Below are 24,724 nucleotides of genomic sequence, written 5' to 3'. Positions count from 1 at the left end.
ATTTCAAGTAGAGAAAATTCTAGAAAATGCCACCTAATCCATTGAAAGGAAAGTAAATCGGTGGTTACCTGGAGAGTTGGGGAAGGCAGGGAGAGAGAGAAAGATTATTAAAGAGCTTGAGGTAGCCCTAGCCGGTTTGGCTCAGTGGATAGAGCGTCAGCTGGTGGACTGAAGGATCCCAGATTTGATTCTGGTCAAGGGCACAGGCCTGGGTTGCAGCCTGGGTTGTGGGCTCAGTCCCCAGTCGGGGGCGTGCAGGAGGCAGCTGATCAGTGATTCTCTTTCATCATTGATGTTTCTCTCTCTCTCCCTCTCCCTTCCTCTCTGAAATCAATAAAAATATATATTTTTTAAAAACCCTCTCATTTTGTACCTGATTTTTTAGTTGTTAAACTCCAAAAGGACCGTGACATTGAGAAGAAAGGAAGGATGATTGCAGAGGGAACAGGAAGGCACCCAGGCCCACTTAGACTGACCGGTGCAGGACTGACCTGCGGCAAGGCCCCTGGGATCATGGAGTCTGTATAAGAACCGGCCTCCTCAGACCCTTTCCTCGCACCCACCAGTCCAAATATAGAAATATCTCAAAATAGCCTGCACGGCCCTTGGCAGCTGAGCCAGGGAGGGAGACTTGAGTCCCAAGGCTTGTTGCCATTAGCATTAGAAAGAAATGACAGAGTGGCCTGAACCAGAGCTGGGAGATGCAACAGAACCTCCAACAACTCACATCTGAGCGGTGGTGTTCGCTTTGCTGATAACTGCGGCTGTGCTGGCGGAGGGAGGAAGGGGGCATAGAATTCAATGGATTCACTTCTTTCCGCAGACCTCTTGGCTTCGCTGTTGACTGTGATATGTCTGTTAAGTAGGTGCCAGGAAGCTGTGTGTGTGTGTGTGTGTGTGTGTGTGTTCATGTGTATGCAATACATGTCATGGAGTATGAAACAATTAGGGGAACGTTGAGTCAAGAATAAAGGATGTAGCCCTTGGTTACCGTCCGCCTCTTCTATGACGCCAGGGTAAAAGGAGATGTTTTTCTTTCTCCATAAGCGAAGTGAGAGGAATTCTCTTGGCTAGAGTCACTGTAAACTCTCTTCGGAGCCAAGTGAGATAACGGAGTAGATGAGTAGGGAGGAGAGGGTAAGGGTGGTTAACCCACGCTGGCGCTGGCCCGCTGGCCCCGAGGAGACTGGCATGTTGGCACCAGTTTTAATTTTTATAGAGGTTCTGTGATGTCTCATAATTAAGCGGGGATATGGGAAAAGGAGAAAGTTCTCGCCCTCTTTAATTTCTCTGTGCAAAGAAGGAGTGCCCGGTCCTTTCACACTCTGTGAACTCACCGTGAAGGCTGAAGGGGAAGCTTTCACGCCACCTTCACTGGTGAGCAGTAGTAAGAACCATCACTGACGGGTCTGATGTGCCTGGCAACGCCACGAGCCACGTTACACACTTATCTCCTTTAAGCCTCACAATCATCTGATGAGTAGGAAGCCTTGTCCTCATTTTAGAAATGAGGAGATGAAACTTACTGAAGTGAATGAAGTCCACGTAGGCCCGCTGTGGGCAGGGATAGAACTAAATCTTGGCCCTTCCCATGTGTGAATGAAGTCCACGTAGGCCCGCTGTGGGCAGTACCAGAACTAATCTTGGCCCTTCGATGAAAAGCTCTTGTCTTGAAACCTCAGGCTGCTAAGAGGCCTAACAGATTTCTTCCACTACAATGTCCCTAAAAACCAAATGTTTTGTCCTCAGAAGTGTCTAGTGTAGTTGTTCGGTAGAAATCATTCTTTAAGCAAATATTTATCCCACAATTCCTCTGTGCCAGACACTGTTTGGGTGCTGGGACTGCAGCAGACAACATAAAAGATAAAAGCACCTCATCGAGGATTAATTATAGCAGAGGAAGGCCAACGGTAAACAAGTAGACCAGATGGCCAGAATTTCTGGTGGCAGGGAGTGCCATGGAGAAAAGTCAAGCAGGAATATTCGGGGAATCTAGCATTGTGATTTCACTCTGGCTCTTCCTGGAAGATCTTGCTGAGGAAGTGATGCGTGAGCAGAGATCTGAAGGGGTGGGAGGCAGCCACGTGGATGCCTGAGTGAAGAGTATTCCACGCAGATGAAGGACCAAGTATAGAATGCGAATGTCAGAACCTGTAAGGCCAGACTGAGGGGAGCAAGAAGCCGGTGGGTGAAGATGGTAGGGTATTATTACTCCACTTGGAGTGGACAGTCTCTTTGACGTCAGTCAATAAAAAGTAAAGTAATAATACTGATGCTTCTGAAGATTAGCCCATCTTTAGGTTACTCACCTCAGATTGCTTTAGTGGGTACATTCTTTTTTTCTGAAACCAGGATCATTTCTGGAGCAACTTGCTATACATCCATAAGTCCTCTCTTGTGTTGTTTCATAACTTGTAGTCAAAAACAATATCCAATGCTTTCAGGTTGTTGAAGAATACATATCTGAACATTGTCATGGAAGAGTTTACATTCTTTTTTAAAAAAAATATATATATTGATTTCAGAGAGGGAAGGAGAAGGAGAGAGAAATATCAGTGATGAGAGAGAATCATTGATCAGCTGCCTCCTGCATGCCCCCCCAACTGGGGATCCCGCCCACAACCCAGGTGCGCTGACCGGGTATCCAGCCATGACCTCCTCCTGGTTCATAGGTCAATGCTCAGCCACTGAGCCACACCAGCCGGGAGAGTTTACCATTCTTGAAGTAGATGCTTGAGAGCAGAGTGGTTATTCTTACGGTGATTCAGTTCTGAGAGCAGCAGTCAATGCCTGGAAGCCTGCTAGAGCCAAATCTTCTTCCCTCACCATATAATTGGCCCCGTTTACCCTTTAGTACCCCATCCCCTTCTCTTTGGTAACCACCATGCTGTGGTCTGTATCTGTGAATTTTTGTTTGTATTTCATGTTCATTTGTTGCTTTCAGTTGTAGACCCTATATATGAGTGAAATATTATGGTTCTTAACTTTTTCTGTCTGACTTATTTCGCTTAGCGGGATATTCTCAGGGTTGAATTTTTCTCTATCTTCACCGTGCCATCTGTGGTGCCTGGCAAACCTGCTCATGAACTAAATGAAAGTAGGAGTGCCCCCATCTGCTACTCCTGCAGAGTAGGTGCCCGCAGAATGGCGGGCTGAAATTCAAGGTTCTCTCTAGTGCTTGACCAAGGCTACATCCTGTTCACAGATGGGAAGTAATTGATAGTAATAACAGGCAATACAATATTTTAAAAATATTTCATTTGCAGAGAACATGCTTCTCCGTACAGATCATCACTTGTGGCAAGAAAATGCTATTTTAGGATAATTACTGGGACCTCTCTTGGCTGTAATAAAAACCAAGTTTTGAGTCACTCTTTATGTGTACAGTTCCCAGACAAAGGCTGCCTTAAAAACAGATGAGGAGCTTAAGAGAATAGGATTCTCAGTTTGTTGTATGTCCGCTTTTCAAATAAGGAAATAAAAAAATCAAAACTATTTTCATTATCTGCGGAACATAACTTGTAGTCACAAACAATATCCAATGGAGTTCTTTCAAGCAATAGTCTAGCCTTTTAAAAATATTTTTAGAATGCCATATTAAAAGATGCTTATAGCCATTACTTTTTTGTACTAACCTTATGTGTGTGTGTGCATTTGTAATTTAACAAATTCTTTATTATGAGAAATTTAAAACGTGTGCGAAGGTAAACAGAATGTGCAAAGATCCACCGTGTACACATCATCCAACTTTAACAGTTATCCATTGGTTTCATCTATACTTCTACCCATTGCCCCTTTCCATATGTCAAATAACCCTTTTGAAACTCCTCTAAGCTTCATGTGGTTGTTCTGTGAAGAGCCGCTGAGTGGCCCCTTCTGAAGACAGTCTGTTGTCCCTCACGGATGGGTCCCACTCACTGATGGGAGAGTTTGTCAGCATCTCCTGGGACTCTTGCTTTTCCCACCACCCCCAACAATACAGGGAGCCAAATAGCATAGAAGCCAAATAGTATATAATACATATATTAGTTTGGGGACAAAATGACTGATACCTCATTTGTTTAGATGCAGGGGTGGGGAATGTCTGGCCCACAGGCCATGTAAGGCCCGCAAAATCACTTGGGCTGGCCCTGCCAAACATTTGATTTACTAATTAAATGTTTGACCAAATATAGCAGGTTGCTCATTTTGTATGGCCCTCGAATGATGTTATAAACCTCCAGTGGCCCTTGGCAGAAAAGAGGTTCCCCACCCCTGGCAGAGGGTAGAAAGAAATGTACCCCACCACTCCCAGGACGTCCCAACTAGACCACAGGCTCATTTCTGAAATAGGTTGGACACATCATGATTCATTTGGACGATAGAATCGGACCAGGGAGAGTTCTCAGGGTATGGCAGGTTCTTGTCAGTTGCTCCCATCTGCGTCCAAAACTCTAACATGGACCCGTAAGAGAACTCCTGTTGGGGCCTGGAGAGCTTGTGTCCTCTTGGTCATAATGACTGCGCATGAATGAAATCAGCCTTTGGACGGGGAAAGAACAGCCCGTATTGGAAAGTAATCATAGCTCTTATGCTCTGTGTGTGTGTATCTGCCTTGACAGGTTTTTAGAGACCACAGCCTATTTCTTCATGAAACCAAAACTTGGAGAGAAGGAGGTGTCCCCGAATGTCTTTTTCAGTATCTGGCATGAATTCAGCTCTGACTTTAAAGACTTTTGGAAGAAGGAGAACAAACTTATTCTACAAGAGAGGTAGCAGGACACCTGTCTAGTAAAACAACTTCTGTGGCGAGGAAACAACACCAAAGCAGACTGTGTGGGAGTTGAGCAACCCTGCTGAGATGACCAACTCACTGAGGTCGAGAGACCGATAGTAAAGACTAAAGGTAAGAAGAGTTGGTTTTGTTTTATTTGTGCTCAATTCATGGGATAATGTCAAAATTTCACTCTTTGTATAAAAATTTCTTCCAGATGTCACCAAGAAACACATGATCAATATTTCCTAAAATAGATAAAATAGATTTTTATTGATTTCAGAGAGGAAGGGAGAGGGAGAGAGATGGAAACATCAATGATGAGAGAGAACCATGGATGGGTTGCCTCCTGCATGTCCCCTAGTAGGGATCGAACCATGACCTCCTGGTTCATAGGTTGACACTCAACCACTGACCACACCGGCCGGGCCATGATCAATATTTTTTTAAAAGCTTTCAAGGTTCTTATAGAGTTATATCACATTTTCAAACATCAATGATGAGAGAGAACCATGGATGGGTTGCCTCCTGCATGTCCCCTAGTAGGGATCGAACCATGACCTCCTGGTTCATAGGTTGACACTCAACCACTGAGCCACACTGGCTGGGCCATGATCAATATTTTTTAAAAGAGCTTTCAAGATTCTTATAGAGTTATATCACCTTTCCTAAGGCAGAGCTTTTCAGGAATGAAGGGAAACTTCTCCTCTTAAGAATTCAACTAAAGTCTCTGTCACTACGATTATGCAATTCCATGGAGGCATGCTAAACATTAATTCAAGGAACAAATCTAGTTCTCCCAGGACAACATCCCAAAATAGCTAGACCTGGTAGGAGAATGAAAAGGGAACATAATCTATACCATAAACCAAACACTAATATCGAAACCACGTAGTATACTTTCCAACATCCTTGCATGGACAGTGACTTTGCTTTGAAAGAGTTTGAATGCTGGGCCTTCAAAGGTGAGGCATTAAATTGGAGAGCATCTCTTGTCATGTTAACATTTCCGTTTCCAACATTTGTCGTCAAGGGAGCTGTCTGTTTAGATTGAAGTCCGTTGTTGTCAGTGTAGAAGAAAATGACCACTTTCAAAGCAGTCAGCGATACATCTGAAGAATGGGGAGAAAGGAGGAAGGGTTATGATCATGTGACGATGTATTTGTTGGTCACCGAAGTGAAGGATTGCCTGAAGCACTGCTCTGCTTCAAGACTCCACTCCCAGACGGCATCCCTGCTCCCACTAGTGAAAGTGAAGCTTTAGAGAAACGGAAAATGTTTTTTCCACGCTTAAAAATTTGGGCCCTGGACAGTGTCGCTCAGTGGGTAGAGCATCCACCTGTGGACTGAAGGGTCCCAGGTTTGATTCTGGTCAAGAGCACATGCCCAGGTTGTGGGCTCGATCCCCCGTCGGGGGTGTGCAGGAGGCAGCCGATCCATGATTCTCTCTCATCATGGATGTTTCCCCCTCTCTCTCCCTCTTCCTTCCTCTCTGAAATCCATAAACACATATATTTTAAAAAAGAAATATTTCTTCTTGAAAACAAAAATTGGGATCCCAGGTAATGGCAAACATTTGACTGAGACATGTTGGTAGTCATTGTATTTGACAAAGAACAATTAGCTCACTTGGTTTTGCCCCCTGAAGTCTGGTTAAGATTTAGAAGAGACTGTGATAAAGGCATCAAACTCAATTTTAAAAGGAATCAACTTTGTGAGAGCATGTGCTGAGTATGTATGTGTAGTGGAGGGTGGGGGTGTGTAGAGGGAGCCAAGAATGGACCACCATCAGGGCAAATTAGTATCTCGTAGCTTGGGTTCTTTGGTTTATGTGGAAAACTACTGCTTACAATTTGTTTCTCCTTAAAAGGATCTGTAGCCCGGCCGGTGTGGCTAAGTAGTTGAGCATTGACCTATGAACCAGGAGGTCATAGTTCAATTCCAGGTCAGGGCACATGCCCAGGTTGTGGGCTTGATTCTTAGTGTGGGGTGTGCAGGAGGCAGCCAATCAAAGATTCTCTCTCATTATTGATGCTTCTATCTCTCTATCCCTCTCCCTTTCTCTCTGAAATCAATAAAAATCTATTTTAAAATAAATAAAATAAAATGACCTTTAAATTATTATCATTGTTGTCATCATCATTTAAATATTATGTACATAATATCTCTCAGATGTCTACTATAAAATCACTTCCAATTCTAATGCTCTTAGAGTTTTATGAGCTATGATTTTTGCATTTTTTTAAAAAGTAAAAAGACATTGCAGAGCCAAAAAAGAAAATCCCATTATGCCTAATATAATTCCCTAAAATGATGTAAGACATTGTTTTGCAATTAGGGCTTTCTAGTTAGAGCTCTAACATTATTAATATGTAGATACACCAGAGGTCTGTCTGCTCTCTCTGTTTGAATGTTATCTTCTATGAAGACTCGGGGCATTTTTATGTTATTTAACTTCATTCCATTTTGATTTATTTTGCTTTGGTTTCCTGAGTCCGAGACTGTCGCAAAACCCTTAGGGTCCCTGGTACCCTGAGTGTCTTTCTGAGTTTGAAAACTTCATTTCATCAACGTCACCTGTCCTTTCATCTTGCCGAGTCATGTTAAACAGTCTCTAAATAATCCATCAGCCTGTCTCTGTCTTGTCCCGCGTGGGCCTGGCCATCTTCCACTTCCCATTGATCACCCCGTGTGCCCCTTCCTGTAGGGATCGAAGTTGGGCTGGCACCTGTGTGTCACACTCTATATCCAGATCAGAGAAAGAGCCTCTGGCCAACATGTCTCCACAGCTCATTGATCTCTCTCTCAGGAGAAAGGCTTGGATGTCTCCTTACAGAGTCCTTCCTCGAATGATTGAAAACTTGATGCTGAGCTATAGAAAGTCCTGTCCGGATGGCGGTGTCGCACAGAGGGAGGGTCATGCTGAAAGGCGCCACTTCTGAGTTGGCAAGAGGGCTTGTGGTCCTCCTGTCCTAGTAGGAGCCATGCCCACCATCACATTGTATGGAATTAACCAACCCCGGGCATGTGAGAACCTCAGACTCAGAGGAATGGAGGTGACCTGGTCGCAGTGCACACTCAGGAAGGAGACTTGCTCTGTCCCTTGGAGAATTAGGCAGATCCAAGCTTCCTGGCTTTTAAAAAGGAAATCCCTACTAATTTTGAGAGTAATGTCCTTGATGAGGACAGAAGTTTGGCTGTGCTGGTGGAGACTGTAACTGTTTTTGCTTTGGGCACAATCAACCCAGGGTCATGAACTCACTACCGTCTTGTCATGGTCATCATGGTGTTCTTCTGCCCCTGGAGTGGTTCTGGAGAGGAGCTGGGAGATGAGCTGATAGGAAGTGGGCCCTGGAGGAAAGGGTAGCCTTCAGCGTGAGAGAGGGCTGCCTGCTTCCTCCCTGAGGGGGCCCTGGTCCCTGAGTTCATCGACCTGAAGATGACCTTGGTCTCCACCACATTAGGAGTCCTGGGGCAGCAGAAGGAAGTCGGCTTGATTCTAGAGTTCATCCTAAGCTTGTGTAGCAGTAATCAATAATGAGACAGGATATAAGGGCGGTATTGTTTTTAATAAACAAAATGATCTATAATATGACTAATATAGTCATATTAATGAATTAGTATTTTATATTTAAGCCCTACTAATATTTCTGTTTTTTTAAAAAAATAATATGGACATCTAAGGTGGATTTACCATCACTTTGAAAAATGATAAAACCTAAACTTAGGTTAAGTTTCATAGACATTTTGCTCTTTCTCAAAATGATATATTGAATTCTCATACCATATAGGCCTTGTGATAGTGTGGTTTATAATGAGGAAATATACATTTGGTCTTCAATCTCATTCCTGCGTAGAGCTCCTGAAACCCTTGGAATTTCCTAAGTGGAAAGAGCAATAGAGGTGTCTTTGCTTGACTCAATGAGATGACTTCAGAATGCCTCTAGGTATCTAAGGATGGCCAGTAGAACCAACCCTGTATGAGAGGATTGGACTTTCAGTTCCATTGCGTTGACTTGGTGGGCGCAAAAGTGGGGGCGGGGGGTGCTGAACTAATTACCAATGACCCATGACGTAGTCACTCATGTCCATGTAAAGAAGCCCCCGTAAAATCCTAAAGACTGGGATTCAAGGAGCTTCCGGATTGGAGGGCCCAGGGGGATTCAGGGAGAGTAGTGCACGCAGAGAGCATGCAATCTCCATACCCCTTCCCACCTACCTTGCCCTGTGTATGTCTTCCATCAGGCATTCCTAAGCAATATCCTTTTATAATAAACCAGTGATCTAGGAAGTAAAGTGTTCGAGTTCTGTGAGCCATTCTGGCAAAGCAATCGCACTGAAGGAGGGTGTTATTAGGACCTCCTATCTCTAGCTGGTTGACCAGAAACACAGGTGGCAACCTGGACTGCACTTGGCATCTGAAGTGGGGGGGGGGGTGGCAGTCTTGGGGGACAGAGCCCTTAGCCTGTGGGGTCTGACGCTAGCTCCCAGGGGATGGTGTCAGAGTTGGGTTAATGGCTTGGTGGTGTGGGGAAAAACACACTTGGGAATTGGTGTCAGAATCGAAGACATGCATTTAGAATTTAAAATAGCTAGAAGTAGACGTTTGTATGTGAGAATCTCATCTTTAAAATATTCTAATTATCATCATAAATGTACATAAGCCACATTTTACCAAAAAAAATAAAGCACATCAGAAATAAAAGCATATTTACAGTAGATCCTAATTTTACGAGATGGAATTATTTTTAAAAATTAACCTCTTTGGTTCAAATTCCTATGGCCCTGGGGGTGAACATTTTTGGAAAGTTTGGTGAAATTCCATTTGGCCACTTTAAAGTGTTCTAAGTCTGTGGGGGAGGTCAATGAGATGAGAAATGGTTGGGAAAAGTATGCATCAGTTAAGAGAAGTTAAGATGCTCCCAGATAACTCGGAAGCTTTCATTGTAAAAGTCCGTCTAGACGTGGGTGTTAATGTGTCCTGAAAGTCGTGTGTTGTTTTAGAGCAGAAGCACTCTTAATTCTGCAGAGCTTGTACATGGGTTGACTACCTACAACCTCTGATTTTTCTAATGTTTTTATGTTATAAAGGCAAAATAAACCAACTAGAGCAGGCGTGGGCAAACCTTTTGAGTCGAGGGCCACAATGGGTTCTTAAACTGGACCGGAGGGCCGGAACAAAAGCATGGATAGTAACATTTTTATTGACATCAGAGAAGGAGGGAGAGGGAGAGAGGGATAGAAACATCCATGATGAGAATCATTAATCCACTGCCTCTTGCATGCCCCCTACTGGAGATTGAGCTGGTAGCCCGGGCATGTGCCCTTGACCAGAATTGAACCCGGGACCCTTCCATCTGCAGGCCGACGCTCTATCCACTGAGCCAAACCAGCCAGAGTTATAGGCAACTTCGTTGAGGAGTTCATACTTAGGACAGGGTCACAGAGAAAAGCTCTGGCCGGAGGGAAAGTGGGTTGAGGAATTTTTTTGATGGTGGGATAAACAGCATGTCTCTGGCCAGTGAGGCATCATCCAGCGGGGGAAACATTGTGACCCTTGTTCTCCCTTAATGCCTGTGTTTCCTTGATCCCATTTCTGCCTCGTATCTCCCACATCTCGCTCCTTAATTAAGCCGTTCTTCCTCTTGCATAATTCTGCGCCATTATGATACAAGTAGCTTTGCTGTACTCTTTTATGAGTCTTACAAGGAGGAAATGTGATAAACTCTCTCCAAACTAGAATTCCCCACCAAAGAAAGTCTTTTATGAAAACAGGATCTAAGCTACTCGTACATATCGTCCTGGCTGGAGAAGTAGCCAAGCCTACACCACGTGTAAGTACCAGGGAAACTTAATTTGATCTCTCACTGAGTCTAATCAAAAACTCTCTGAGCCATTTGCAAATTAAAAATAACTGAGATGCAGGAAATACCTTAACACAGGGGCCGAGAGTGAAGGTACAGCTTAGGAAAGGTAAATAGAAAAGGATGTTTGCATGAAAAATGTCCGTTGTAGGAACCAACCCCATTTTCTCTAATAAAAGATGATGTTTGCTGTCAAAGGGGATTTTGTCATAGCTTTGGCCATCACGTATGACATTTTGTGTGACAAGGGAGTGTCATTTCACTGTTTTGTTGAGGAAATCTAAAAATCCTCAGTATATACAGAAAGAGCATGGTCATTCTTACAGGACTTTAAAAAAAAGACAATTCAGTTGACCTACTTTTGTGAATTCCATGTAAATCCACATCTAATAGAGAATAAAAATTGTTCCTACGATGTGATCCAGGAGAAAAACAAGCCTTTATTTTTTTCTAAATCAGAGATTTCAAATTAGCGATGAAAAATGTGATCAGAAGCTTAAAATTTCTAATGTGGGTAGGAACATCCATATCCTATTCAAATGACTATTAAATGATTATCATCTAAGCCAGCGGTTCTCAACCTGTGGGTCGCGAGCAATGAAAATACATCCTGCAGATCAGATATTTACATGACGATTCATAACAGTAGCAAAATGACAGTTATGAAGTAGCAACGAAAATAATGTTATGGTTGGGGGTCACCACAACATGAAGAACTGTATTAAAGGGTCGCGGCATTAGGAAGGTTGAGAACCAATTTTCTAAGCATTTTAAAAAGTCCTAACTGGAACGTTCTAGATTTGTCCACATTTTCGGATACCATGTTAAGTTCCTGTGGGAGATCATGGACGAAGGCTACTCCTGGTTTGACAGAATATAATTCAGGCCCCTTATTTACACAATGGGATGGGAACACTGCTCTTTACTCATCTGATCCCAGAAGCGAATTGATTTCCCTTCTTCACCAGCACAGAGTTGTTGGTAGTCCCAGCACTAGTCCAAGAGGAGCCCCTTGCCCACTGCTGTTCAGTTGAGACCATTGCAATCTATAATAATTAAAGCATAATATGGTAATTATACTGGACAGCCGAACAACCTTCGGACATCCTTCCAGACATCCTTCTGGACGGCCTTCCAGACGAAGCTGGAGCTGCAAGGGCCGAGCCACTTACACGAATTTCATGCACCGGGCCTCTAGTTTGAGATAATCGAGGAAATATGCCAATTGTCCTAGAGTTTTTAGAAATGTCCTCAGAAATGTCTTCACTAAGTTCAAGTTTAAAAATCAATCTCAGTTTATATGGAGGATTTTTTTTTTAAAGGCCACCGGAGAAGTTTCTTGGTCTTTTGGATTTTGAGATTTTTGCTAACTGTAGTTCACATTTCTTATTTTTAGAGCTACATCAAACATTCCTCCTAGAAGTTAGAATCAAGAGAATGTGGTGGTAGTTGTGTTTTCTCTGGGCAGTCTTAAGTGCTTTTCTTTTTCAAAGATGAACTCTAAAGCCCATTGTGTTTCCATTACTACTTTTCCTTGAATAGAGTTCAAAATGTGTCCAGTTATAGTACTGTTCCCCAGCATTTGATAAATCATGTGGCCAGCTTTCCTAAATAGTTTCTTTTCAGAAATTATTTTAAACTGCCATCATTTACATGTTCAGAGTTTTACAAGATTTAGTCTTAGCCCAGCCAGAGTGGCTCAGTAGTTGAGTGTCAACTTAGGAACCAGGAGGTCACGGTTCGATTCCTGATCGGGGCACATGCCCAGATTGCAAGCTGGATCCCCTGTAGGGGGCATGCAGGAGGCAGCCGATCCATGTGTCTCTCTCACATCGATGTTTCTCTCTCTGTGTCTCTCCCCTTCCTTTCCACTCTCTTTAAAAATCAATGGGAAAAAAATATCTGCAGGTGAAGATTAACAGAAACAAAAAAAAAATCAATAGAATTAGAGATATTGGGGCAGATTTTAAAATCATTAAAGAATAATGAATAACAGAATTTGTTGACTATTTGCATATGCATGAGGGGGTGGTGAAGAGGGAGAGGAATTGCTCAGAGGGTGACTGGTTATGTGCTTAGAGGTGAGAGAGAGGAGAATACTGTCCACCAGGATTTGGAGCGTGGGCCTGGGGAGGCCAGAGCTGGAGGTGCGGGTCCAAAGTCTCCAGCGTAGAAAGGGTAGTTGGAATTGTCAAGTGGAGATTTCCAATGAAATCACGGTCGAGATCAGAGTCCAGATTAGAGCCCTGGGAGGAAAAATAACATTAGAGGGGAAGTTTCATAATTAAGAAAAGAGATTAAGAAAGCATCTCCAGGAAGATCGTTGGAAAACTCAGTTCTCTGAAAAGAAAAGAATTAAAAGACTGATTAGCTCAGCCGGTCTGGCTCAGTGGTTGAGCGTCGACCTATGAACCAGGAGGTCAGGGTTCGATTCCCCATCAGGACACATGCCCGGGTTGCAGGCTCCATCCCCAGTCGGGGGCGTGCAGGAGGCAGCCGGTCCATGTGCTCCCCTTGCTTATGTGTGTCTCTCTCCTGTTAGACCTTGAGTTTAATTGTCCTTATAAAACTGAGCCCATCCCAGTGCCTGACCTGCAGTTGCTCCTCTATAAATGATTGTCAAATAAATGGATGAGCTCAACGGTCTTGGGAGGGTTCGTTGACGCACATTCTTTGTCGTGAGGAATGGCCGAATTGGTTTTTGTGTAAAATTAAATATGTGCGTATTAGACGTGGCTTCCCGTGATCCTTCCAAAAATGTGTTTGGAGAACAAGATAAATAAGACAGAAAATGGTGAGGCTTTGGTGATCTACATGCTTGTGACAGCCATTTTTAGAAATGTCCCCAAATGCTGTAAAGTGCTCCAAGCAAATTTAAGAGGGAATATGCTGGATTTTGGCTACGAAAGAAGTTTCCTTAATTCCCTGTCCAAATACTTCATTTTGAATTTACTGATCGTGGCTTTAGAGGAGGGTGGGGATTCCGTAATCCTCGGTTTGTTCTAAAGAACATATTTTTGTCTTCAGATGTTTGGAGAAAGGATTAAAGGCGGTTTATGGCTTGGTTGGAAAGTCCGAAAAGTGTTAACAATGAGAGTGTCATCATTTTCTGGAATTGCGAACACTATCAAACCCACAGGCATTTTATGTCCTGAAGGAGTTACTTTCATTGGTCACACCTTCAGGTAGAGTCTGGCATCAACCTGTGGCCCCTGTATTGGATGTTTTGTTCCATTCAGCTGTGTAAGACCAGAGGTTCACCCAGCTCCCTTGGAAATGAATTCTCTCATTAGTCTTCTGCCACAGGACTGGAGAAATATATTTATAATTCATTTCTTTGACAAAATAGCCTTCCAGACGTACACACAGAGTCTTTTATTAAAATGTCATGGCCTTTCTACTTTCTTCAGAAATACTTCGATTTTTTCATTCCCTCAGTAAACCGTAATAACAAAATACCATTAATCTGATAGGTCATTTTCCTTCCTCTGATACTTTTATGTTAATGGGATTATATTAATAGGATTATATTGATAGGATTCTAGTTTGTAGATGTCCTGTGGTACCTTTGAAGAAAACCTGCATAGCTGTTTATAGTATTTTAAGTTTTTAGAAAGAAATTTTAAATAATTTTTTTTAATCTTTGCAACAGCTCTGTGTAGTAATAATAGTAATGCTGTGATATATCATTGATCCCTTTTGCTGTTTGAGGGAATACAAGGTCAACGGCATCAGAATATCAAGACGTTGCCCAATGTCCCTAGCGAAGCCAGAACTTAATCTCCAAATAACATCCTCTTTTAACTCTACCTCTGGCAAATGCATTACTGTTTTCCTTGGCGTGTGCGTTTAAAAAGACATCCTCGCGGTATGAAAATGTCATTATTGCTCACTCTCCATTTTCTGTTTTCAATTAAATGATTGGTTCCCATGCCTGATGAAATTCCATTTTTTAAAAAACCACCCAAGTATTCAGTGCCATGCATGTGTCTGAATGTGATGTGGAAAGTCACTCTGAAGTCATTTTAAGGAAGCTTTTGAGTTCTTATGTGATGCTGTTAATTTAATTATTTTAGTGCTTCTGGGTTTATGTTATAGTGTCTGTCCTATTTGTGTAAGAGAGCCAATCTGAGTATGCTCACCTGAAAAATGAGGACATTTTCTTTGCTGTCCTGTATATATATCATTTTTATATACTTTCTTGTATAAAAGGCTTTTTTAATAGAGGATGAAATGTGTACATAAAAATATTCATCTTTTTGTATATGATTCCGTTCTGCATCCTTTGATTCCAGGTTAAGAACCCCCAGATGAATTTGCCTCTAGCTCTGACAGTCTATATTTTTATTTGTTTTTATTTTTAAAATCTTCATTGTTGAAAGTATTACATAGGTCCTCCTCTCCCCCCGCCCCCTATAAACCTCTTCCAGCCCGCACCCATCCTCTCCACCCCCCAGGCCCTCACCACCCTATTGTCTGTGTTCATGAGTTATGCATATGTGCAGACAAGTTCATTGGTTGACCTCTTCCCACCCACCCTGCCCTGCCTTCCCTCTGAGGTTCAACAGTCTGTTCATGCCATTCTACGTTTTTAAATCAAATGTCAGATGACATTTCTATGTATTTTTCCCTCCAATAATTCAAATCCTTAATGAAGTTCATGCTCGCTCACCAACTATAAAGTGAATTGCTGTGATCTGTGTAGGTCTTAGTTCCAGTTCACAAATTCCCGTGTCTTCTCCCCACCCAGAGTAAAAGAAGCTGAAGAGGTGTGTAGGCAGAAAAAGGGAAAATCACTTTATAAAATTAAGCCAAGACACGACTCCGGGATTGTAAGTACCTCACTTTTGTATTCTTTAACCTGTGACTTTTCTTTGGCGTTTAAACACTGTGTTGACAATATATACAAACATGGAGTATTTTAATGATTTTTCTCTTACGTTTGAATAAATAATGAGCTTCTAACTTAAAGAACTCCCTTTTCCTGAGGCTTTCATTAGGCCCAAGATGCTAAGAAGCATCTCAGGGTTCAGCATCCAAGCTTAAGAAGTAAGATAAATCTACTGAGTGCTTCTATGTGGATATGGGTGTATACCAGCGAGAATGGCGGGGGAGAGGGGGGCGGTTGGGTTGATCTTTCACCCTCTTCATTACACATGACCACAGCCCAGGGCTGCATTTGAACCCAGAGTGGCTGTTAGAATTGCATTAGTGCCATTGGGATCTGAAACATAACGGGAAAAGCCACCTGCGGAGTGGTTCTTTGCTAAGACCAGAGGGCTCCCACCTGGTCTGTCCCCATAAATGTCTCTACACAGTTGGCTGCTTCGCATCTGTCAGTCAGGAAACCGAGTTGAACAAGCTGTTCTAAGTTTCCTCCTTGCCCACTTCTTCCTTCAAAAGGAAATGCCAAGTTTTGCACCCTGGGAGGGGAGGGCTTAGTGCAAATGATGAGTTTTCCCTCGTGACCTCGTGGACACGGTCAATGTTTTGCCGAATGTTGCGAGGGATTAGCACTTGGTGCCACGGACTAAGTCAATGATGCTCTTTTAGATGAAAAGTTGGGTTAGGTTTTAAAATGGGAAAATGTTCAACTGGATTAGTCTCACATCGTCTAAATGGAAAAGATATTAAAACAACCCAACTTTTTATATGACTAAATAGCCCTCTTTAGAAAAAGTTATGAGTTGCGACTTCAGTGCCAGGCTGTTTTCCCTTCACAAGTCTTGGACCAGATGGCTTCACAGGTGAATTTGCAGAGAAGAATTAACACCTATTCTTCTCAAACTCTTCCAAAACATTCAAGAGAAGGAACGGCTTCCAAGCTCATTTTACAAGGCCAGCATTATCCTAATTCCAAAACCAGATACAGACACTGCAATGAAAGAATTATAGGCCAATATCCCTGATGAACACAGATGCAAAAATCTTCAACAAAATACTAGCAAATACATTCAAAATGAAAGGTTGGTAAAATAGGTACAAATCAATTAATGTGATATACCATGTAAACAAAAAGAAGGGGAAAATCATATCAAAAGATGCAGAAAAAGCATTTGACAAAATCCAGCATTCATTTATGATAAAAGCTCTCTGTAAAGTGGGAACGTACCTCGACATAATAAAGGCGCTATATGACAAACCCACAGTTAACATACTCAATGGGGAAAAGCTAAAGATGTTTTTTCTTAAGATCAAGAACAAGACAGGGTTGTCCATTTTCACAGCTTTTATTCACTATAGTATTGGCAGTCCTAGCCACAGCAATCAGAGAAGAAAAAGAAATAAAAGGCATCCAATTTGGAAAGAAATAAAATTGTCACTATTTGCAGTTGACCTGATACTACATATATATATAGCCCTAAAGATTCCACTAAAAACTTACTAGAATGAAAAATGAATTCAGTAATGTAGCAGGATATATTATTAATAAGTCAGTTGCATTTTTATACACCAATCATGAATGATCAGAAAGGGAAATTAAGAAAGCAGTCCCATTTTCAATTGCATCAAAAAGAAAAATGCCTAGGAATAAATTTAACCAAGGAGACAAAAGACCTATACTCAGAAAATTATAAATCATTGAAGAAAGAAATTGAAGAAGATACAAATAAATGGAAACATATACAAGAATACACTAAAAATGGATTAAAGACTTAAATGTAAGACTTGAAACCCTAAAACCTCTAGAAAAAAATAGATAGGCAATAAAATATCTGATGTTTCTCTTAGCAATATTTTTTTTTTGATATATCTCCTTGGGGAAGGGAAACAAAAGAAAAAATAAACAAATGAGACTACATCAAGCTACGAAGTTTTTGCACAGCAAAGAAACCATCAACAAAATGAAAAGGCAACCTACTGAATGGAAGAGCATATTCACCATTGATACATCTGGCAAGGGGTTAATATACAAAATTTATAAAGAACTCATACAACTCAACATCAACAAAAAAAAACAATCCAATTTAAAAAATGGGCAGAGGGCCTGAATAAACATTATTCCGCAGGAGACAAAAGACCTGTACTCAGAAAATTATAAATCATCGAAGAAAGAAATTGAAGAAGATACAAATAAATGGAAACATATACAAGAATACACTAAAAATGGATTAAAGACTTAAATGTAAGACTTGAAACCCTAAAAACCCTAGAAAAAAATAGATAGGCAATAAAATATCTGATGTTTCTCTTAGCAATATTTTTTTTTTGATATATCTCCTTGGGGAAGGGAAACAAAAGAAAAAATAAACAAATGAGACTACATCAAGCTACGAAGTTTTTGCACAGCAAAGAAACCATCAACAAAATGAAAAGGCAACCTACTGAATGGAAGAGCATATTCACCATTGATCTATCTGGCAAGGGGTTAATATACAAAATTTATAAAGAACTCATACAACTCAACATCAACAAAAAAAACAATCCCATTTAAAAAATGGGCAGAGGGCCTGAATAAACATTATTCCGAAAAGGACATACAGATGGCCAACAGACATATGAAAAGATGCTCAGTATCAAGAATCATCAGAGAAATGCAAATTAAAACCACAGTGAGATACCTACTACCTTACACCCGTCAGGATGGCTATCATCGACAAATCAATAAACACAAGGATTGGAGAAAAGGCAACCCTCCGGCATTGCTGACGGGGATTACAAGTTGGTGCAGCCACTTTGGAAAACAGTGTGGAGATTCCTCAAAAATTAAAAATAGAACTGCCTCCAGACTCAGCAATTCCAGTTCTGCGTATCTAGCCAACGAAATCCCAAACACTAAAAGATATATACACCCCTAGGTTCATTACAGCATTACTTACAGTAGCCAAGATGTAGAAACAACCCAATTTCACACCAATAGATGAGTGAATTAAAAAAAAAAATCTGTGGTACACATATACAATGGAATATTACTTGACCATAGAAAAGAATGAAATCTTACTATTTGTGACAATATGGATGGGCCTCGAGGATATTGTGCTAAGTGAAATTGGTCAGACAGAGATAGACAAATACCATAGGATTTCACTTATATGTAGAATCTAAAGAACAAAATAAATGAATAAACAAAACAGGAACAGACTCATAGTTACAGAGAACAAATTGAAGGCTGCCAGATAGGAGGAGGTTTGGGGGATAGAGGGAACCAGGATGAAAAGGGGGAAGGGATTAAGAATTACAAATTGTTAGACACAAAATTGTCCCAGGATGTAGAGTACAGCATAGGGAATACAGTCAATGATACTTAATAAGTATGTATGGTACTCGAAATATCAGGGGTATTCCTTTGTAAATTATATGATTGTCTGAACACTATGCTATGCACCTGCAACTAATATAAAATAGTACTGAATGCCAACTATCATTGAAAAATAAAATGTAGAAATGACAGGACAGCAAGACAATGAGTCTTGAACTGTTAGCTAAACACAGTCATTAGCTAGCTACCTAAATAAATAAATAAGCAAATCTGAATGCCAACTATCATTGAAAAATAAAATGTAAAAATGACAGGACAGCAAGACAATGTCTTGAACTGTTAGCTAAGCACAATCATTAATTAGCTAGCTACCTAAATAAGTAAATAAATAAATAAGCAAAGGCAAAAAAATTAGAAAAATAAAAGCTATTTTCCAGTCAGTTTCTCTGTATCAGAATCATTCTTCACTAATGACAAGTGGTATAGGATGGTTTACCTTCTTTTCTGTCATTTTGATTAAAGTCCAAATTTAAAGTGCATTGGATGAGAAGGAATAATTATTTAGTAGTTAACCCCAATCATGCTGTGATATAGCCAGTTTAATTTTCCTAATTAGTGTATGTGTGCATAAAACCGAGAATGAGAAAGTTGGGTTGGGGCTCTTTCCCATCAATTAGAAACTAAATTTTAAAATCTTGGTTTCCACTCAAAATTATTGAGTGGTCTGCCTTGGTGAAAATTCTAAAAGATGAAACGTATTCTAGTTCTATATTTTTTTTCCTGTATGGGCTGGTTGACCTTTAACCTTTCCCAGGGAATTTGGTCCAAACGAAAAGGTCTTGTTTGGGCGCCTCTAAACTCCATACATTCATCAACTTCCTGTTTCTAATGATCGCTCTTACCTGGTGCGTTTCTTTTCAGAAAGCAAAGATCAGCATGAAAACCTGAACAAAGGAAAACAGGATGGGCACCCTGTAGCCACTTACACAACATTCCGCCGACCCGAAGGCCGGAAGGGAACGGCATCATTCCGATCATTTTCTTCTTGACCCCTTGCCTCATCTCCGTGTTTTCCAGACAGCTGACTGATGGTTGAGTTTCCCTGTACGTTCCTTTGAACATGCAAAAGCAGCAGGCCAGTGGAGAATGGGACACTTTCCTTTTTGTAAAAGCTGATGGTATTACACGGATAGACCGAGACAGCATGTTAGAGGAGGCAGTATCTGCATTAATTCTGAGACATGCTACACAGTAACCTAAAATTTACTTTTCTGAGGATATTCCTTCTACAATAAGACTCCTTTCTACTGACAACCAGTGCTCCCCATGACCGCGTGCGGGTGTATGGTTGAAATGTCATTTCTAGTGAGTTGTGTCAGTTTCACATCTACGTCGGTATTTTCTATCCTAAGAGTTAAGGACCGTTGATCTCTCATCATGAAGGCTTTCCCAACTCCTTGAGTTGCTCTCCATAAATATATATTTGTGAAAGAAGATGATCATATTTTTGCTGGTAAGAAAATGAAAAAAAATAGAGCAGAAGGAAATCCCTTTCTTATCAATCATTTCATTTAGGCAGAAGTCAGTGTTTTGTTGATCGAGGGCTTTTATCAGTCCGTCTTTGGAAACCCTACATAAAGCGAATCTGTAGCAGAAAGAAAGAAAACGAAAGGTGTGCCTCTCTATCACTTTTGCCATGGCCTTTCACAAAGAAAATAGGACGCCATATTTTGGAGGAATTTAAATAAGTGATGCTCATAAAATTATCAGACGTGACTAATTGTTGGATTGGCATTTGCCTAGAACTTGCTGATTAAACACACCTGTTGGAGTATTTTAACATCGCTGGGACCATCTGTGTATGTTCTGGCAGGTGATTCAAAGCTGTAAAATGAGTATGCAATTATTCATCATTTGAAGGAGCCTAGGAAAGAATTTTATTTTATGTTGGAGGGAAAAGAATAAATCTATGACTCTTCTGAGAGTACTTCGAGTCAGCTTATGATGCGTTGTGATGGTTTTGTCTGACATGAGTAGGTGTGGCTTGTAAAATATTATTTCAATGATATTTGTTGGGGGTTATGGTTGTAGATAAAGAGGAGAATTTATGGCTATTGCAAACCCATTGTGGAAAGCAACTTAAAAAGAGAGCGTTCTGACTCGCAGCTAAGTTTGTATTTATGTAAAGTATGGTCTCCTACCTTAGTTTGTCATTTGAGTGCAGAGAAACCGTAGTGGGGTTCTTTGGTTGTAGTTTTGTAGTCTTCCTGTCTCCTTCCCTCCTTCCAATGTGTATATTAATACTCTTCAATGAAAATATAGGGCATTTAACAAAGATCGCTATGTGCAATACTGTATTTAGTGTTTCTATTTCAATTTTTTAGGATGTTAATTTATATGAAAATAAAATGAGTAACCAAAGGTTCGGTGTCCATTGCGTGCATGTTGCCCAAGGATATTGCAAAATGAAGCCATCGCATTTAAAACTGGGAGGAAAAGAAGTTAGACTATCTCTGTGTGAAGATTCCTAAACGTTCTTATTTACAATGGTTAGTAGTTAAGTATTTGATGAATGCTTGTTTTCCAAGATAAAATAATTGTTGTGCTACATCAAAACATATTTTGAAAAAGGTTGAAGTTTTCCTAATGTAATTGGAAGAAAAAAGTATTTTCCACTTATGAACAACAACATATTAATTTTGAGAAATCTTTTAGAAGTCAGATGCAGAAATTTATTTGGTACAGAATAAGTGGTGAAGGGCTGTCTATAGATAAAAAGGTAATATGCAAAGTGTCCCCTTGGGAGTTTGACAAGGAGACTGGGAGTTCCATCACTCATTATGACATGTGCTGACCACCAGGGGCAGCATGAAACGAAGGAAGGCCCCAGCCGGCAGCCGGAAGGCCCCCACTGGACCTGATCACTGGCCATGCCTAGGGACCCTACCCGTGCACTTGACCAGAATCAAACCTGGGACCCTTCAGTCCCCAGGCCCACGCTCTATCCATTGAGTCAAACCAGCTAGGGCAGCAAAGAGGGAATTTAAAGGAAAATTCAACGAAAGGCCAGACAAGTCAGGGAAAACAAAACAAAACAAAGTCTCATAAAAACGAACTGACTGAGGATGGGAGGTAGGAGGACCTTAGGAGGAGGAGTTGTTGCTAACAAGCTCTGGGAAGGCGGTGCGACCATTCTTTGTATGACACCAGCTTGTCATTAACATTTCCACTTCCCAGCCAATTTGTGAGCTCGGGCTTTCGAAGGCTGTACTTTGGGGTTTTGTTTCCCATGGAATACATCTCCAATTATATAATCAGAAGCAAGAGGAAGAGGTTTCGTGTTCTAAAATGGTGTGATAAAAGGAGCACGTAGCCCGTCTCCTCTCTGAAACCAGCCCAAAGCCACGGAGAATCGAAATGCAAACTCCAGCGCTGATTAAAATGAGCGGTGTCAACTGCTCCAGCCACACAGTGTGAGAGGTCCTCCCCGTGTGTGGGTCTGGGAGGAGGAGGCAGAGAGAGGATGCTCATGGCGACAGGCCTCAGAGAAAGCCAGTGGGGTCTGCTTTTCCAAAGTGAGATCTCACCCTTAGGTCCTGTCATAAAGTCCTGTGTTTGCAATAATGGGCCTGGATACACCAATTGCTATAAGAAGCTTCCCTGTATGTGGTTTATTTAAAACACACACACACACACACACACGGAGGAGGCCTGAGTGGTAAATCAGACAGGCAAAAATCAGATTGTCAGGAGGCATCTACCAATAAAACAAGGGTGAGGCCCGGCCTGTGTGGCTCATTGGTTGAGAGTCGACCTATGAACTGAGAGATCACGGTTCGATTCCCCGTCAGGACACATGCCCGGGTTGTGGGCTCGATCCCCAGTAGGGGGTGTGCAGGAGGCAGCCCATCAATGATTCTCTCTCATCATGGATGTTTCTATCTCCCTCTCCCTTCCTCTCTAAAATCAGTAAAAAATATATATATATTTTTTAAATCAATCATCCAACTTCAGAAACAAGTGAATTGAGAGCCACCCCCAGCACTTCTGCTCTAGGATGCCTGGCTCTGATTCTCTTTGAAGATGCTGGACCCCCAGGGCGGGCGATCATGTGACGTGGGCTAGGGGTTCGACTCACCGTGGCTGGACAGAAGCCCTCCTAACGCTCAGCGCTCCCAGGCTGCCCACGGAGCCCAGCTCAGACTTTCTCTTTCACGGCACGTCACACCGAGAGCCCATAGAATCCTAGAGTCTCTTTATTTGTTCTATAATTTAATAGTACACCTATAAAATAATTACATTATACTTATAGCTTTTCTTCATTTATAAACAAAGACACACACAATTAAATACGATTTGAGCCATTAGAAGGTAAACTTTGTACATACAAGACCCCCCTTTGCAGCATATTATATCGCTTCCATTGCTGTGCCCACAATCGGGCTCGACGAGTGAGCTAGTGTTTGCACTCTGCGAGCTCATGGCTTCACCCTTCCCCTATCGCCCCGGTTCTGTGCTCATACAATGACAGGGGTTGGCTTTGCACTGTGGCCGGAGGCTGCCCTCCCCTCCCTTTCCCTCCCCTGCTCTCCTCCTCTCCATGGGCCTCCGTTCCTCCCCTCCCAGCGTTTCTGCTGCGTGTTCTGCCTGAGTCTGCCTTGAGGTTTCCCACTACCTGCAAATGCCCTGACTTCGGGCCCGTTTCTGAACCCAAGAACTTCTTTACAAACTGCACATTCTGCTCAGGTCCAAGGGCATTTCAGAAGTAACGGAAATGAAACTGACCGGGCAGGGGGTGTGGAAATGGGTTCCCCGACATGTCACCCCCACCGAACCCTTGCTCTCCAGGAGGATGCGTCCCCTCCATCACCTTCTGATGTCAGGAAGCCTCAGTTTCCCTTTCTCCTGTATCCGGGTAACTAACAGCCCTTCCTGAGGTCCCCGGCAGAGCACATAGGACCCCGTGCTTGGGCATTGCCAGGGAGTACCTTTCTGCGCATGCTCACTCCCTCCAATCAGATTGGCATCTCATTCACGTTTATCAGATTCTATAGACATCACTCACAGGGGACCTTTCGGTGGGGCGGTTGAGCAAAGGGAAAATAATTTTTCTTCAGGAAATTAAATTATGTCCACTGCCTTACATCAAGAGACCACAACATGAGAACCTCAAGAATTCATGAGAAAAATGCAAGCTGGCTTCAGGCTGCCCATCTTTTATTGGCGAGTCCCTTCTTTGAAAAGGAAGCTGGTTGCTTTCTGCCAGGAGAGAGTTTATGGATTTCCATTTGACAGGTTGTAGCCTTGACTTTCTCCTAGACCACAACGTGACCCGACTCCTTCTCTTCTTCACTATTTCTCTCTTTTCAAATAGTGTTGCGTAGTGCCGTGGCAGTGAAATAGTATACCTTCTCACCCCACCTACCCTGGTACATATTCTGGGGGCTTCTGGGTCTCCGATGAACCATTTCCCAATGTACCCGCCTCCCCACCTCCTGCCACCCCAACCTGGTGCCTACATTGTGGTGCCATGACTGCCTTCCATTCAAGGGGAAACCACCCCTCCTCCCTCACCCCTCTTCCCAATCTAGAAAAGGCACCTGCCAGGCGTTGTTTCTGGGTCACCCTCCTGCTCTGGTCCCGACTCAGAACCTGCTGCAAAGCCGGAGTCCAAACCCGCGAGACAGTACAAGGCGGGGTCTGGAATACGTGTGAACAGCTCTTTACAATACAGGCCAGGGAGGCCGCTGTGCGTGTGAGAACAGGCAATGGCAGCGAGAACAGCACGCGCTCCAGAGTCCATCTTGAGTCCGTTGTTGGCGGCGGGGGGAGTGAGGATGGTGGCGGCGGCTGGGGGCGTGGGGACAGCGTGGCCCGCTGTGAGCAAGGCCCCCAGGGAAGTCCATG

The 24,724-nt window shown here is 42.3% G+C and overlaps 1 protein-coding gene across 1 annotated transcript in view; it reads left to right on the top strand.

Annotated features, from left to right (window-relative positions):
* Nucleotides 1-21,233, top strand: part of FMN2 (formin 2) — a 99,581-nt gene extending 78,348 nt beyond the window's left edge. The window contains exons 16-18 of the mRNA XM_006757663.2: nt 4,602-4,751; nt 15,368-15,449; nt 19,739-21,233. Of these exons, the coding sequence (XP_006757726.1) occupies nt 4,602-4,751; nt 15,368-15,449; nt 19,739-19,765 (259 nt within the window). The 3' untranslated portion in view covers nt 19,766-21,233. The remainder of the gene's footprint in view (nt 1-4,601; nt 4,752-15,367; nt 15,450-19,738) is intronic.
* Nucleotides 21,234-24,724: the final 3,491 nt, after the last annotated feature.

This window comes from Myotis davidii, unplaced genomic scaffold (genome assembly GCF_000327345.1).
Source record: "Myotis davidii unplaced genomic scaffold, ASM32734v1 scaffold875, whole genome shotgun sequence".
Taxonomy (NCBI): Eukaryota; Metazoa; Chordata; class Mammalia; order Chiroptera; family Vespertilionidae; genus Myotis; species Myotis davidii.
Note: the sequence above shows the minus strand (reverse complement) of the source record. Positions and strands in the feature narration are given on the sequence as shown.